The 14343-nt window shown below is 50.6% G+C and overlaps 1 protein-coding gene across 2 annotated transcripts in view; it reads right to left on the bottom strand.

The window, feature by feature from the left end:
* Positions 1-7794: 7794 nt before the first annotated feature.
* The window catches only part of Trappc12 (trafficking protein particle complex subunit 12), a 66845-nt gene continuing 60296 nt past the window's right edge, over positions 7795-14343 (bottom strand). For both annotated transcript variants that reach the window (XM_059248249.1, XM_059248248.1), the window contains 4 exons: positions 13657-13755; positions 9725-9825; positions 8949-9036; positions 7795-8761 (listed from right to left, as the gene is read on the bottom strand). In XM_059248249.1, the coding sequence (XP_059104232.1) occupies positions 8519-8761; positions 8949-9036; positions 9725-9825; positions 13657-13755 (531 nt within the window). In that variant the 3' untranslated portion in view covers positions 7795-8518. The remainder of the gene's footprint in view (positions 8762-8948; positions 9037-9724; positions 9826-13656; positions 13756-14343) is intronic.

Raw genomic sequence — 14343 nt, forward strand, 5'->3', positions numbered from 1 at the left:
TAGCTCTCCCAGAGCATTCCCAATTTTTTTTCCTTTTCTTTTTCTTTTTTGAGACAGGGTTTCACTGTGTGACAGTCCTGGCTGCCCTGGAACTCACTATGTAGACCAAGCTGGCCTGGAAATCACAGAGATCTGTCTGCCTCTGCCTCCCAAGTGCTAGAATTAAAGGTGTGTGCCACCACTGCCTGGCCCCACTTTAGTTAAAAAACAAAAACAAAACACAAACTGTTTCATTGAAATATTGTAGACATATAATAAATGCACTTATCTGAAATGTTTAAATTATTTTTTTAGATGGAGTCTCACTGAGTAGCTCTTGCTGGCCTGGAACTCACTATGTAGACCAGGCTGGCCTCTAACTCCTGGAGGTCTGCCTCCTAAATGCTGAGATTAAAGGCATGTACACTACACTGGGTCCTGTATTTAAATTTTGACCCACCACAGCCATATCATATACCCCTATCAGGGTGATGAAGAATGATTCACCACCCAGAAACGGCTTGTCTTCTTCTGTCCCTGTGGTCTCTATAGTCTCATTCTGGAACCTGGTACCTGGAGTCGGGGTGCGTTGTCTTTGTGTCTGATGTTTTGGGTTCCTGCTTCTGTCTCCATATCTCTTTTCTGATGCTGTCTTCTGTCAGGCAGATTCTTGTTGGATGTCAACTATGTGTATGTTTGTTTGTTGTGTGTGTGTGTGTGTGTGTGTGTGTGTGTGTGTGTGTGTGTGTTTAGGGGGTGAGGTATTTTGCCAGGTTGGGTCTTTCTTTAAATTTATTTTCATGCATGTATGCATATGTACACATCATGTGAGTGTGTGTGTGTGTGTGTGTGTGTGTGTGTGTGTGTCTGTGTTGTGATACACTAGTGGAAGTCAGAAGACAGCTTGAGGGAGTTGATTCCATCTTACCATGAGTCAGAGTGATTGAAATCAAGTTATTAGGCTTGATGGCAGGCCCTGTTTATAATTTTTTTGAGATTGGATCTCACTGTATAGCTCTGGCTGGCCTAGAGCTCAGTGTATGGATCAGGCTAGCCTCAAACTCCAAGGACCCATTGCCTCTGCCTCCTGAGTACTCAGATTACAGGCAAAAGCCTCCACACTGAACCACAGAGTAAGTTTAAGTCTAGACCTCTGCTTGTGTGATTTCTCTTGCCCCTTGTCTCTTGAGTAGCTGAGGTGCAAGTAGGTAACCACCGTGGCTCTGGGGTGGTAAACAAAGGAAGCTGGGTACGTCATCAGAACCCAGAGGGTGTGTGGGATTGGGAACATGGAGTCTTGTCACTGCATCTTCATCTGCCACTTCTGATTAAATGGCCTCTGGTCTAATGTGTACAGACCACATCTAAGTCTGGAGGGAGAAAGACATTTCTAACGATGGGGGTGTTTTCCCTATTATACAGTGAGGTTCACGGCTTCAGACACACGATTTTCAATGGCTTTCTTAGTTTTGCTGGAACCCAGGGCCTCCCAAGTGCTAAGCCAGTGCTTTGGGAACTGCCCCAGCCTGGGCTCCTCCTTTCTACGATACAGCTTCAGCATCTAAGGTAGAGCCTTTTGCTTACACTGGGCTGGAGAGGCTGTGAGGAGCTAGGCCTCTATTAGGTGTCCTGGGAGTTCAGTGGATTGGTGCTGGGCTGATCACACAGCTGGATAAGAGCATGAGTCTCACCTGTGGTGGACTTAGAAAGCAGGAGGGTTGATGGCAGGAATTTGCCATAATTTGCCAGTGTGAGGATTTTGGGCGTTTTCCAGTGGTAGAATTCAGTATATGTTGGTGAATAGATAGGTGAGGAGTGTTGGGAGGCCACAGGAGTAGGTGGGTAGGTAGTGGAGTGGGTGGGTAGATGGGGGAGTGGCCAGATGATGGTGGGTGGATAGGTAGATGTACTAGATTGATGAGTGGGTGGGCAGAAAGAGGGGTTGTATTGATGAGTGGGTGAGTGGATGGCATGGGTGAATAGGAAAAGGGGTTGAGTTGATGAGTGGGTGGGTGGAGGGCGATGAATCTGATTTTTGTTCAGATGTGTGAACAGGAACAATCATTTTCCTGAAAACTGTTTTCTTTTAGTACACCATGTGAAAGGTTTCAGAACCTCACATAATTTTATGGCTTACACAATGGAAATTTACACAGACAGACAGACACACACACATACACACCAGCATCCTGAAGATGGCCAGATGAAAGAGTTTGAAAGTTGTACCATGCTGATCTAATGCTCTTGGCTCCAATTGCTCAGAAGCCTTGAAATCTTCCAGTGAGCTGCTAGATTGTAGGACATCAGCATGGTAGCGGAATCCGGTACTTCTTCGTTTTAGAATGTAACCACCAAACCCCCCCAAGCAACAACAAAAGTAAGCAAAACAAAATGCAGTGAGTTTTGCTTGGTTGTTTCCTCTGAGTAGAACCTGAGCCATTGGTCCCTCAGCTAAGGTTTCCTATTCTGCCCACAGCTCCAGCGTGTGGTGAACAGGCTGTGTGGCCTGTGGTGGACAGGCTGTGTGGCTTGTGGTAGACAGGCTGTGTGCCCTGTGTGGCCTGTGGTGGACGGGCTGTGTGCCCTGTGTGGCCTGTGGTGGGCAGGCTGTGTGCCCTGTGTGGCCTGTGGTGGACAGGCTGTGTGGCCTGTGTGGCCTGTGGTGGGCAGGCTGTATGGCCTGTGTGGCCTGTGGTGGACAGGCTGTATGGCCTGTGGTAGACAGAATGTGTGCCCTGTGTGGCACTGTGGCCTTGTTGCTTTGATGGTAAGCAGAGTGTGGGCTGGAGGCACTTGGATATTGACATGATGATGGTGTTGGATACTCTGAGACCCACAGGTCTTGATGGGTCAGTGAGGTTGATGGTGGTCAGCCCACTGTCTGGTTGAGTTCTAGGTATGTGCCATCCCTGAAGGGAGCCCATCTGTAGGTGTCCAGCTTACCTGTATCAATACAGCCTAGTTTTAGGTCATAACCAAGAAAGCCAGCTCTTCCTATCAGCCCTTGTTACAGCTGGGACAGAGTCTCATGTATGGAAGACTTGGTCCCCAGCTGGTGGTATTGTTGAGTGACTGGATCATGTGGGCTGTTGCCACACTGGTGAATTAATGATCATCAGTACAGTCTGCTGTGTGGAGATTGAACCCAGAGCTTTGCACATTCGAGGTATGCAGTCTGCCTCCAAGCTGTATCCCAGCTTGCTGCCTTCCCTTGTCATGTTTCAGTGGGTTCAATGTGCTTGTGCGGTCAGCGGTTACAGAAAGCTCTCCTGTCTGAAGTCCACACACCTGCCTGGCAAAGGACAGATCGATGCAATCAGTGATTGGCCTTGCCGTCTGTACATCTTTCAGCCTGGCCAGTTGTTCATTAATCCTGATGGCTCCCAGGCGCCCTGGCATAATTGATCATTGCTTCTCCAGGAGAACAAAGAAGTGTCATCATCCAAGGACACAGGGATGCCAGCAGGGCTGGGGACAGAGACATTTCCAGAGGCCTGTCCTGCCTTCCCTCCCCTTCCCCCAGAGCAGGGCTTTGAACTCCACAGTGACATCATCTAGGACAGAGACACCGGTGGCTGTGTCTGCTCCTGCAGGCCACAGACTTGACTGTGAACTTGCTGAGAGGAGTCATTGCCGATTCATTTATGCCTGCATGGTGCACTCAAGAGCTTCCAGGGCTGTGAACAGTACGGTCCTGGCATCCAGGATCCAGACAGGGGACAGGCAAACAGGACAAGTCTTGGGAAAGAGCAGAACCAGGAGCACAGGCCAGGGGGTGCAGCCTTGCTCCTCCCAGCTGCTCGGTGCATTATGTGCTGATGTGACCAGAAGTGATGTGGCTGGTCTTCAGATTCAGGGTGTCTTGGGCTGTCAAAAGAAACACCACAGACCCAAGAGACTTAATATATATAACCTCACGTGACAACACTGGAGGCTGGGTGTCTGAGTCGGGCGTCAGCATCCCCATCACAGGGTTGGCCCTCCTGGGGTCATCTTCCGACTGTCCTTCATTGTATGTGAGCACTTCATTCCTACTGGCCTAGGCCCCAGCCTTATACAGGGTCTTATTTAATTTTAATTAGCACTGGACAACAAGGACTTCAATGTATAGATACTGTGGAGACCTATTTAGTCTTAACAATGGAGGGCAAGCTTTCCAGGTTCAGGAAGCAGCAGGCAAAGGCCCTGGGGAAGGACCAGGGCTGATAGCCCATGCGGCTGGGACAATAGAGAGGGAATAGTTCTGGGTGGAAGCAGACTGTAGAGGCTTTATAGTTTGCTATGCAGTAGGGGCTTGGGACTCCCTCCAAGCTGGAACCTGGGGAGCTTAGGGACAGAGCAGGCAATGGGTGAGGACAAGACCAGTTAATCCCAGCACTCTGGAGGCTGAGGCAGGAGGATCCAGAGTTCTGTATGTGACTGGTTTACTGCATAGAAAAATACTGTCTCAAACAAAACAAAATGGGTATGCTCACTGCAAGGGATGTGGCACTCTTTCCAAACAGTCACTGTGGTGGTTGGTTCTTGTCAACTTGACATAAACTCAGACGTATCTGGGCGGAGGGAATCTTAATTGAAATCTTAATCTTAAATGAAAACATCTTCATGTTTTTGTGAGCTTGGTCTGGAGGCAAGTCTGTAGGGTATTTTCTTGATTAATGATTGATGTGGGAGGGCCCAGCCCACTGTGGGTGGTGCTACCCAGGGGTAGGTGGTCTTGGATGGTATAAGAAAGCTGGCTGAGCAAGCCAGTAAGCCAGTGTTCCGCCATGGCTTTTGTTTCAGTTTTTGCCCCCAGGTTTCTGCTCCGACTTCCCTTCATGATAGATGCAATCTGGGAGATGAAATAAACCCTTTCTTCCCCCAAAAGGTTATGGCATTTATCACAGCAATAGAAACCTAACTAAGTCACACAGGCTTCCCTTTGTGTGTGTTGTTTATGCTGGATCAGTAAGAACCCTGGCCTGCCTGCACATCCTGTAGCTTGAGCACCCAACAACATGTAGCAAGGATGGTATGTAGCACATGGAAGTTTTAGTACTGGTTCTGCTTGAACCAGACCTAGGTGAGCTCCAGACCCAGTCAGTGTTCCTTCCCGGTGAGCTTCCTAACGGTGGGTTCTACATAAAGGTCCTTGGGAAGGCAGGTCACATTCTGGCCTGTTACTTCTCACCAGTGTGGTTGGACAGGGCTTCACGGAGGTGCTGCTGTTCAGATGGGCCCAAGACCCACAGGGATTAACAGTCTAGGAGACAAGCAAGAAAGGAGGATTGTTCCTGACGGAGTGTGGCAGTGCATGACTGATTTTTTTTTTTTTTTTTTTTTTTGAGACAGGGTTTCTCTGTGTAGCTTTGCGCCTTTCCTGGGACTCACTTGGTAGCCCAGGCTGGCCTCGAACTCACAGAGATCCACCTGGCTCTGCCTCCTGAGTGCTGGGATTAAAGGCGTGCGCCACCACCGCCCGGCATGCATGACTGGTTTTGAACAATGGCCGCTAAAAAATTAGCACAGTGGTCGGGCAGAGGGTGATTCACACCTTTAATCCCGGCACTTGGGAGGCAGAGGCAGGTGGATCTTTGTGAGTTCAGTGCCAGCCTGGTCTACAGAGTGAGTTCCAGGACAGGCTCCAAAGCTCCACAGAGAAATTCTGTTTCAGAAAACCACTACCACCACCACCACCACCACCACCACCACCACCACCACCACCACCACCACCAAAACTGGCATAGTGAACACTTAAAAGAGCCTGTCATGCCAGCTTTCAGAGTGATGACAGGTTGGGTTGCCCAGGTAGCTGGGTTCCCTGTGTGAGGGAGTCTAACTCATTTTAGCTGCCGTGATCAGAGGAGTAGAGTGTGTACCAGCATCTATCCTGGTTTAGTCAGAGAACCCGTGCTGTGCCAGAACACGTGCCAGATGCTGAAGTGATGAGGAAGGCGGGCAGGAAGAACGTGGAGTCTGCCCACTGTGCAGGTCTAGCTCACCATGTCAGCTGTGTGGCAGCTCTCACACACAGGCTCAAAGCTGACCCAGAGTGGCCAAGTCTTGGGCCATGATCTCAGGACTGCAGGAACAGCCATCCTGCCTTCTCTGGCCCTGGCCTCTCAATGGGTGGATGAACAGGAATGGCCCCCACAGGCTCGGATTTGGATGCTTGGTCCCCAGGGAGAGGCACTACTTGAGAAGGATTAGGAGGCGTGGCCTTCTTGGAGTAGGTGTGTCCTCGGAGGAAGTGTGTTGCTTGGGGTGGGCTTTGAGGTTTCAAAAGTCCAAGCCAGGCTCAGTAGGTTTTTTTGTTTCTGTAGAACTCTCAGCTATTTCTCCAGCACCATGTCTGCTTCCATGCTGCCATGCTTCCTGCCACGATAATGGACTAAGTCTCTGAAGTTGTAAGCAAGCCCCAATTTAATGCTTTCTTTGATAAGAGTTGGCATGGTCATGGTGTTTCTTCATAGCATAGAACACTAAGACAGTGGGGGTGCAGTCCTGGGGAATACTCGGCCAACCGTACCTGTAGATGCAAGACATCCTACAACTCAGGATGCTGTTTCTGTTGCCAGAACATCTGGTAGCTCCTGGCATGCCGTCTGATGAGGTGGTGCCTGAGGTGAGCAGGGTAAGTTTTCTACCGCCTCCCCATGGCCAAAGCTGGGGACCCTTGTGGCTTCCCTCCCACATCCTGGCCTGATACAGGCAAGATGTTGTGCCTCCGCCCCTAGGGCCTGGTCATCAAGACTATGACCACCACCCACCTTCTGTCCTTGGTGGCAGTGAATGTACACTTGGCACCACCTCTTCCATATGCCATATTCCCGGTTCCATCCTTAAGAACCTGCAGAACAAGCCGGGCGGTGGTGGCGCACGCCTTTAATCCCAGCACTCGGGAGGCAGAGCCAGGCGGATCTCTGTGAGTTCGAGGCCAGCCTGGTCTCCAAAGCGAGTTCCAGGAAAGGCGCAAAGCTACACAGAGAAACTCTGTCTCGAAAAACCAAAAAAAAAAAAAAAAAAAAAAAAAAAAAAAAGAACCTGCAGAACACGAGACCAGGTGAGGTGGCTTAGGGTCAAGACTGCTTGCTGCTCTTGCAAAGGACTGGAGTTTGGTTCCCAGAACCTGTACCTGGGGCTCACAACCATATGTAACTCTAGGGGCTCCAGTGTCCTTTTTCTGGCTTCTGAGTGGAGTCAAGGTGTGCTCCCTGGAGGAAACTCATGCCCGATACTGTGGCTGGCCAGGCTATAGGCCACTGCTCTTTGTTAAAGCAGATGTGATGTGCCTGTTCAACTGCCCTCTGAAACGCCTGTGTTTACCTCAAAGATGACTGATGAGACCCAGCCAGCCAAGCTCCTGAGAGTGTTGGTTGCTGAGGAACAGTCATAAACCAACATCTCCGTAACACCTGTAAGGCTCAAAGGATGCCGTGAAGGGGGTGTGTGGGAGAACGCGTGCTGGGAACGGGTGGAGTGCTGTGTAGCCGTGTCCTGTGAAGTACCGCCTGCTGGAGGAACACAGACCCTGTGTAACTGTTCACAGGCCCCTCCTCAAGGTCACACAGTAGGAGCAGCTGGGGAGAGGGGGCTGGCCACTGAGCTGCCTCCAAGTTCTGCAGGAGCTCCACAGACCCAGCTTTTGAGAGTCCTCACCAAGGTAGGTGTCCTTCCCAGTACCTCGGGGTGTCCATGCTCCTGTGAGTGACACCCCTCCCCTCCCCACTAATTCACTGCTTCTCTAGGTTAGTCTTGGGCAAGGCAGTCTGGTCTGTCATCGGTGTCACCTGAGGTATTTGCCCATGTCTCCCCAGGAAGCCACACAAGAGCTTTATCTTTTCATTTTATTACAACAGTGAACAGACATGTGGCGTTGCTTTGTGCCACAGACATTTGTTGATGGAGCTGGGGTGGAACCCAGGCCCTCAGCACACGAGGCACAAACTGTGTTCTACTGAATCCCAAGGTTGTGTATCCTGCCTTTAATGAGTGTTTTCCCTCGAACTGGGAAAGCTGCATACCCGAAGCTGTTGTCAGGTTCTTTACATTTCTCAAAGTGGAAAAGTACACAAGCACTAAGCACATATCCCGACTTCCAGGCACACAGGAATGCATGGATGCTATGCCTGGCCTGGGATGCTTCTTGTCCCAGCTGTGTTCTGAGTGTGCTGATGGCTTTCAATCCATCCCCAGGCCATCCAGGGTGGCCTGTCAGGCCAGAAGTGAGCTGAATAATCAAAGTGATGCTCTGGTTTGGGATGTCGTGCAAAGAAGACAATGAACTGTAATCTTTTAGGCCTGCAGTGAGAACAGGCAGTATTGTACACCTGCTGGTTCTCTGTGAGTGTTCAGAAATGAGCAGGTAACTTCCAGGGACAAACCAAGGGACCCAGAGTGTCTTGTGTTTCACCAACAGGCAGTGCCGTGGCGACTGCACAGCGGGCAGGGCAGTGGGTCCAAGAGCAGCCCCAGCTCAAGGCATGCTCCTATACACCTGTCAAATGTGTTTACTGAGCTGCTCAAGTGTCTGCAGGGTACAGAGACCTGGTGGGAACTAGGCCAGCTTGAGGCACTGTGTGTTGAAGCTGTCCCCTTCTTTGCTGGCGACAGCTTCGAGTAGGCTCTGCTTCTTCTGCATGCTCCTTGAGGATTCCAGCTCATACATGGTGGTCAGGTTGAAGAGCACACTCTCGTGCAGGTAGTGTTTGGGGTCCTGCTGCACCATGGCCTCCAGCTGCCGCAGGGAGTCTTTGAGCTTGCCCAGGTAAAGCAGACACACGGCAGCATTGTTGTTGGCCTGGAGGAAAGGACACGTGCTTAGGGTGGCACTGCCTGCTCTTGGTGGTCCCTGGTCCCCATGTCTCACCAGCCCCTTTATGGACCTCTCTGGCTATTGGAGACCAGGCCAGGCCAGAGCAGGAATCTGGTTTGCTGCTCTGCAAAAGGTAGAGGGACCTGTGGGGTCCCAAGTCTGCATGTCTTACCACTGCATTTGTGGGGTCCATCCTCAAGATCTCTGTAAAGAACTTGTGAGCTTCTGAAAAGTTATTCTGGCCCAGGTACAGAAAGGCTCTGCAATGCACACAACAGATAAAGTGGTGAGCACAGGAAAGTCAAGGGTTCTCTCCAGCCAGGGCCAGTTTCACATGCACCATAGGGATAAGGGCCACACCTGCCAGAGTGAGTCCTGTGTCCTCAGTGGCTTTACTGCTGACTGAAACATCAGCAAGTCAGCCATGCAGGCTCCAGTCCAGATACTTCCTGCCTTATAAACTGAACCCCACTCCATGTTCACTTTCTGGGCCTGGTCAGAAGGGGGAGCAGGTCTGTCCTGATGACCACACACTCATGATCTTGTGATACATGACTCATGAAAGCTCATCTGACAACAGTGCTGGCAGGAGCCCAGTGGTGGGTATAACACACTGATGTTAGTCTGTACTGAAAACAAGCGTGCTCTGAAGAGCAGGGATATCTTCAGACTGGTTCCCAGGAGTAAGGAACAGGGCTGTGATTCTAGAACGCCAACAGGCTATCTGGCCTGAGGCTCCTGGGTCTCAGTACTGAGGACGGGGACAGGTGGGAGAAAGACATACCCCAAACTGTGGGTCAATGAGATGACCAGCTGTCCCTCAAACCCTGAGGTCAGTCAGTCCCCAGAGCTCACATGTGTCAGAGCCAACTCTGCACAGTGGTCCTCTAAGCTCAGCATGCATGTGTGTGTGCACACACACTTAGTAAATCATTGAAAGGTATTTACCTGTTCATTAAAACCATGATTTTACCCTGCAGTCCATCCAACTTCTGTGCTACTTTCTCGACGTCTTGAAAATATCTTTCAGCTGTTTTTATGTCTCCAATCTGCTTTGACAAAGTTATCCAGTCAGTTTAGCTGACAGGTTAAAAGAGGTATAAATGTAAAGTCACACTTGTTCCCCAGTGTTGTCTCAACAGGAAGTCCCCTGTGTGTTACCCAGTGAGCAGGAGACATTTAAGACACTCCAAAAGTCACACAGAATACCATCTTTTGACCATGCTGTACCTTATTATAATAAACACCCCGTTTGCCTGGAGGACCCCTGAGGGTTGAGCTGTGTGAGTTCTCGATTCTGGTCAAGTCCAGCTTATGTATGAGGAGGCTTGTCTGGGCTGTCTCAGCCTGGTGGCTCTCCCCTTTGACAGCACTTTGTCACTGTTTGGAAACACACTTGGGGTGACATCTGTCTTAGGTTGTATGTGGGGAGTCAGTGCTATGGGGAGCAGGTCATCGGCTACCTATCTGCAAGCCTGTTTTTGGAAGCATAGTGAGGCCCAGGTAAGTCTCTCCAGAGTGACTCTAGAGTACACTGGGTAGGGCAGCTTGGGGAGAGAGAGCCCGAGGTCCTACCCTGGTGGAGCACTGCTGCACCCTGCAGGAGGGGGTAACGAACAGTTAGTGACCACTGTATCTACAGTGGCCCTAGGCCTGGGGGGGAGGGTTGTGAGTGGAAGAACAACTCTCTAGCTTGGGCTCATCTCACATGCTGAGCTGGGGATGAGGAGGCAGCCCTGGTTCAAACACTTCAGCCTTCTAACGGATGTTCTTGAATAAGACATCTCTTCATTTGCTATTTGTCCTTATAATCATTTCTAGCCACTCAATGGCTCAAAAAATAAACAAGAAAAGTTTTTGCATTTCCTGGGGAGGGGTTGACAGCTTTTCAAGTTAGAGGCCATTCCTTTCTAAGCAGTTTCTTGAGGTCTGACTGCTGGTTAATGAGCTGCAAGTATACAACAGATATTTAATGTGACGTCTAGGACACATCCGGGTGTACAGCCATCACCCATCGGGCACCCCTGGGCCACTGTGCACCACTGTCCCCACCTGCTATGCTGCTGCCATCCCTGACACGTTGAGGCCTCCCCGCTCCTCTCTGGTGTTCCAGCATTCACTCCCTGGCTCCCTGCAGTCCTCCATGGTCCGACACCTTCCTGGCTCTTCAGTGAACTCTGATAGTCATGGGTCTTCTGCTTTGAAGTCACATGGTCACAAGTATCCTCTTGTCCTGCCCTGGACGACAGTGCTGTGGCATCCATTGGCTACTGCACTTCTGTGGTGGTTCAAAAGCTACCTTGCTGGTATGAGTGATGACCTCCTAAGACCCATGTGAAAAGATCTGGAGGGCCAGAGTGTGAGCCAGAGACGTAACTTCAAAGGACGAATGCTCCAGATGTCCAGAGACTGAATTACTCTGTTCTGCTTTTAGACTGTCTGAGAAGCTCCTGGATACAGGTGTGTCCAGCCTTCTGTGAATGGGCTTCCTCGATGTGGAATCCCTCTCATGTCCAATTCCCTCCCGCTAGCTACCATCCACCTGCTTTCTGAGCAGAAGGCACACATGGTCTGCAGGATGCTGTGTGTGATGGTGACATCCACAGGCCGGAGAGTTTCAAATATGCAGATGCCACCTGGCCTCTCTGAGGGCTGGCAGGGAATGTGGGCAGGAGGCAATCACGCCTGTGGGGACAGGCAAAGGCATTAAGAGTTCCCTCGAATCTGGGAACTGAATCAAAAACAAGCCCTTTATTGTGCTGCAGGCCTGAGCTGGGTCTCCAGCTGTTACATGAACGGCACAGTGTACAGAGGTGCCTGTGCTCACAGCCAGACTTGCTCTATGCTCATCTCAGGAGGGATGAAGACCGCTCTTCAGAATAACACACCCTGAGGAGTTACAACAGGTCTGTGGCCAGGAGACCCGGGAGAGGCTAGGGGAGGGGCATGTGCCTCTGGGGCGTTTGTACTTGTCAAAGTTCTCTTTCTCTGTGGCCCAGCAATTGTGGGGATGATAAAATAGGGGCTCGCCTATTCTTAAGTCACATAATATTTTAGAAAAACCTTAAAAACAAATTTAAATATAAGTGTGAAGCCAATGGAGAAGGTGCATGTCAATATCCAAATTCACCTGTGTGAGATTATCTAGGAGCCCACTGTCTATCACTTACTTCATCTTGGTTGGTGTGGTCTATCCCTGATGCTACCAAATTTCCCCTCAGGCCTCTGCACATCTGTTTACAGAGAACTGCTTCTATTCTCGCTCCTTAGCACTGTAATGCAAAGTGCACTGCCTTGTTTGGATCGGTGTCTGATTCTCCCTTTCTCTGGTGTGTTTTCCTAGACTCAGGAGCCAGGGATGGCCTCTGAGAACATGTGAGTACATCTACATTTGGTTTCACACCCTCAAACAGAAATGGCTGTAGAGAGGCTCACTCTGCTCACCCATCAGGGTGGGATGACCAGGTATCTTAAGCCTGGCCATGCTGTGTTGATGAGGACCTGACTCTGCTGGGATGGCTGCAGAGGGAGGCTGGTTCTCTTTCTCACTGAAGACTGGCCAGTGACTCTTGGTGCGGGCATGCAAGACGCAGATGCCAGCACCACACTGCGTGTAGGTCAAACTCAACAGTGCCCAGGCATCCTGGCCTTGAAGGTCTAACCTCTCTGGGCTCTGACGCCTTGGGATACTTCAGCTCATTTGGAGCAACACATCCGGAGGACTGTGGCTCTCCTCTGTCTTTGATCTTTTTTTTTTTTTTTTTTTAAAGATTTATTTATTTATTACGTATACAGCATGTATGACTGCAGGCCAGAAGAGGGCACCAGATGTCATTACAGATGGTTGTGAGCCACCATGTGGTTGCTGGGAATTGAACTCAGGACCTTTGGAAGAGCAGTCAGTGCTCTTAACTTCTGAGCCATCTCTCCAGCCCCCGTCTTTGATCTTGAGAAGGAGCACTGGCCTGCTGCAGCCCCCAAGGCTGAGCAGCCCAGCCCTGCTACACAGCAAACCTACTGCCCTTATGTTTTGCCCTCTATCTGCTGAGGACACCACCCCTCTTCTCTCCCAAGGACAGCACTGGCTGACACCTGTTTCACTCACAGGCTTTCAACACCAGAGAGCCATGGCCCTCCCCTGATTTGCAGACTGAATTCAAGATGGAGCAAGGGCTCTCTTTTCCATTATCCTCCCATGCACTCAACATTAATCAGCTCCAGCTTAGTAATGAAGTCGTCCGGAAGCATTTACCCTTCCTTATGTTACATGGCTTTTGCTGTGGAGATGTGGTCTATGAGGGACACACATTTGCTAAGGAGCCAAGACAGAGGGTTTGGCACCTGGAAGTTCCAGACTTCTAGGTGTCAGGAAGAGGCAGAGATGCTGTTTAGATGTGGCTCCCTGTGAGGTCGGGAGTGCGGCAGTGATCGTCTCCTGTGACATATGCCTGTGTAGCTGGCTCTCTCCCCGCTTGCCATTAGCTGTCCTGCCCCCCCCCCCCCCCCCAGAGGCTCTCGAGAGACAGACACACAGACATACGCTGGGCAGCCTGCAGTGGGAGAACACGACTCTGGCACTGGCAGGAACACGTGCCAAACGTTAGAGCCTCTGAAGGGGTTACTGCAGCCACTGTGTCAGGGTGCACTTGGGTGTTCCCTCAACAGAGCAGCTGCAGGTTGGCAGACGTCTCTAACTGCAACAGGACAGAACATCCAACAGAATCATTGCAAAGCACACCTTGAGTGGCCATGTTAATTTGAACTGAAGTATTTCATTAATCCCTATTTGTGTAAGTTCTGAGGGACAGAACTTCCAGGCAACTCTGCTGGATTGCAGCTGCCATATTCAGCTTTCAGGCTGTTCGAAGTGTGTCTGGTACCTGGAGGAGGATGCGGCCAATGCCACTCAGCAGCTGCGGCTCCTGCTCCGGGTAGTACTTGGTAACTGCGCGGTAAGCGTCTATGGCTAGCACATAGTCCTGTGGCAAGAGACCAAAAGCATGCCGTGAGCTGGAGAAGCTGCTCAGCTGTCCATAGAGCACTACACACACACACACACACACACACACACACACACACACACACACACACACACACACACACACACACACACACACACAGAGCTGTGGAGGCAGCTGGCCAGTGCGGAACCCCTCCCTCCCTCCGATGGTGGTGGGTGAGGACTGAGTTCTGTGTGACATACATCCTCCTGTCATCACAGGGGTTCTGGACCTAGCTTAGGCCTAAAGGCTGCTTCTTGCTCCCACCTAAGCAGAAGTCAGAAGTCCCCACATTGGGTCCCTAGCTCTTTTCTGGCAGAGTTGTTATAAGGACTTGTGGTTCTGTACCGTCCCATCCTGCAAACACAGAAGCCACACTTTGAAAGTGTCTCAAACATTTTCTGTGCTAGATACTGAGGTGAAATATCTGTATTGAAACAAACAGCCTCCCAATCAACTCTGCTGTGACTGTGAGGACACGTGGATGTCACCGCTTCCTAGAATGCATGTGTTGTTCCTGCTGCTCTACAGAGAGAAGTGCACAGAGGCACTGTGGTGCTGTAAGCT

The sequence above is a fragment of the Peromyscus eremicus genome, chromosome 22 (assembly GCF_949786415.1).
Source record: "Peromyscus eremicus chromosome 22, PerEre_H2_v1, whole genome shotgun sequence".
Classification (NCBI taxonomy): domain Eukaryota; kingdom Metazoa; phylum Chordata; class Mammalia; order Rodentia; family Cricetidae; genus Peromyscus; species Peromyscus eremicus.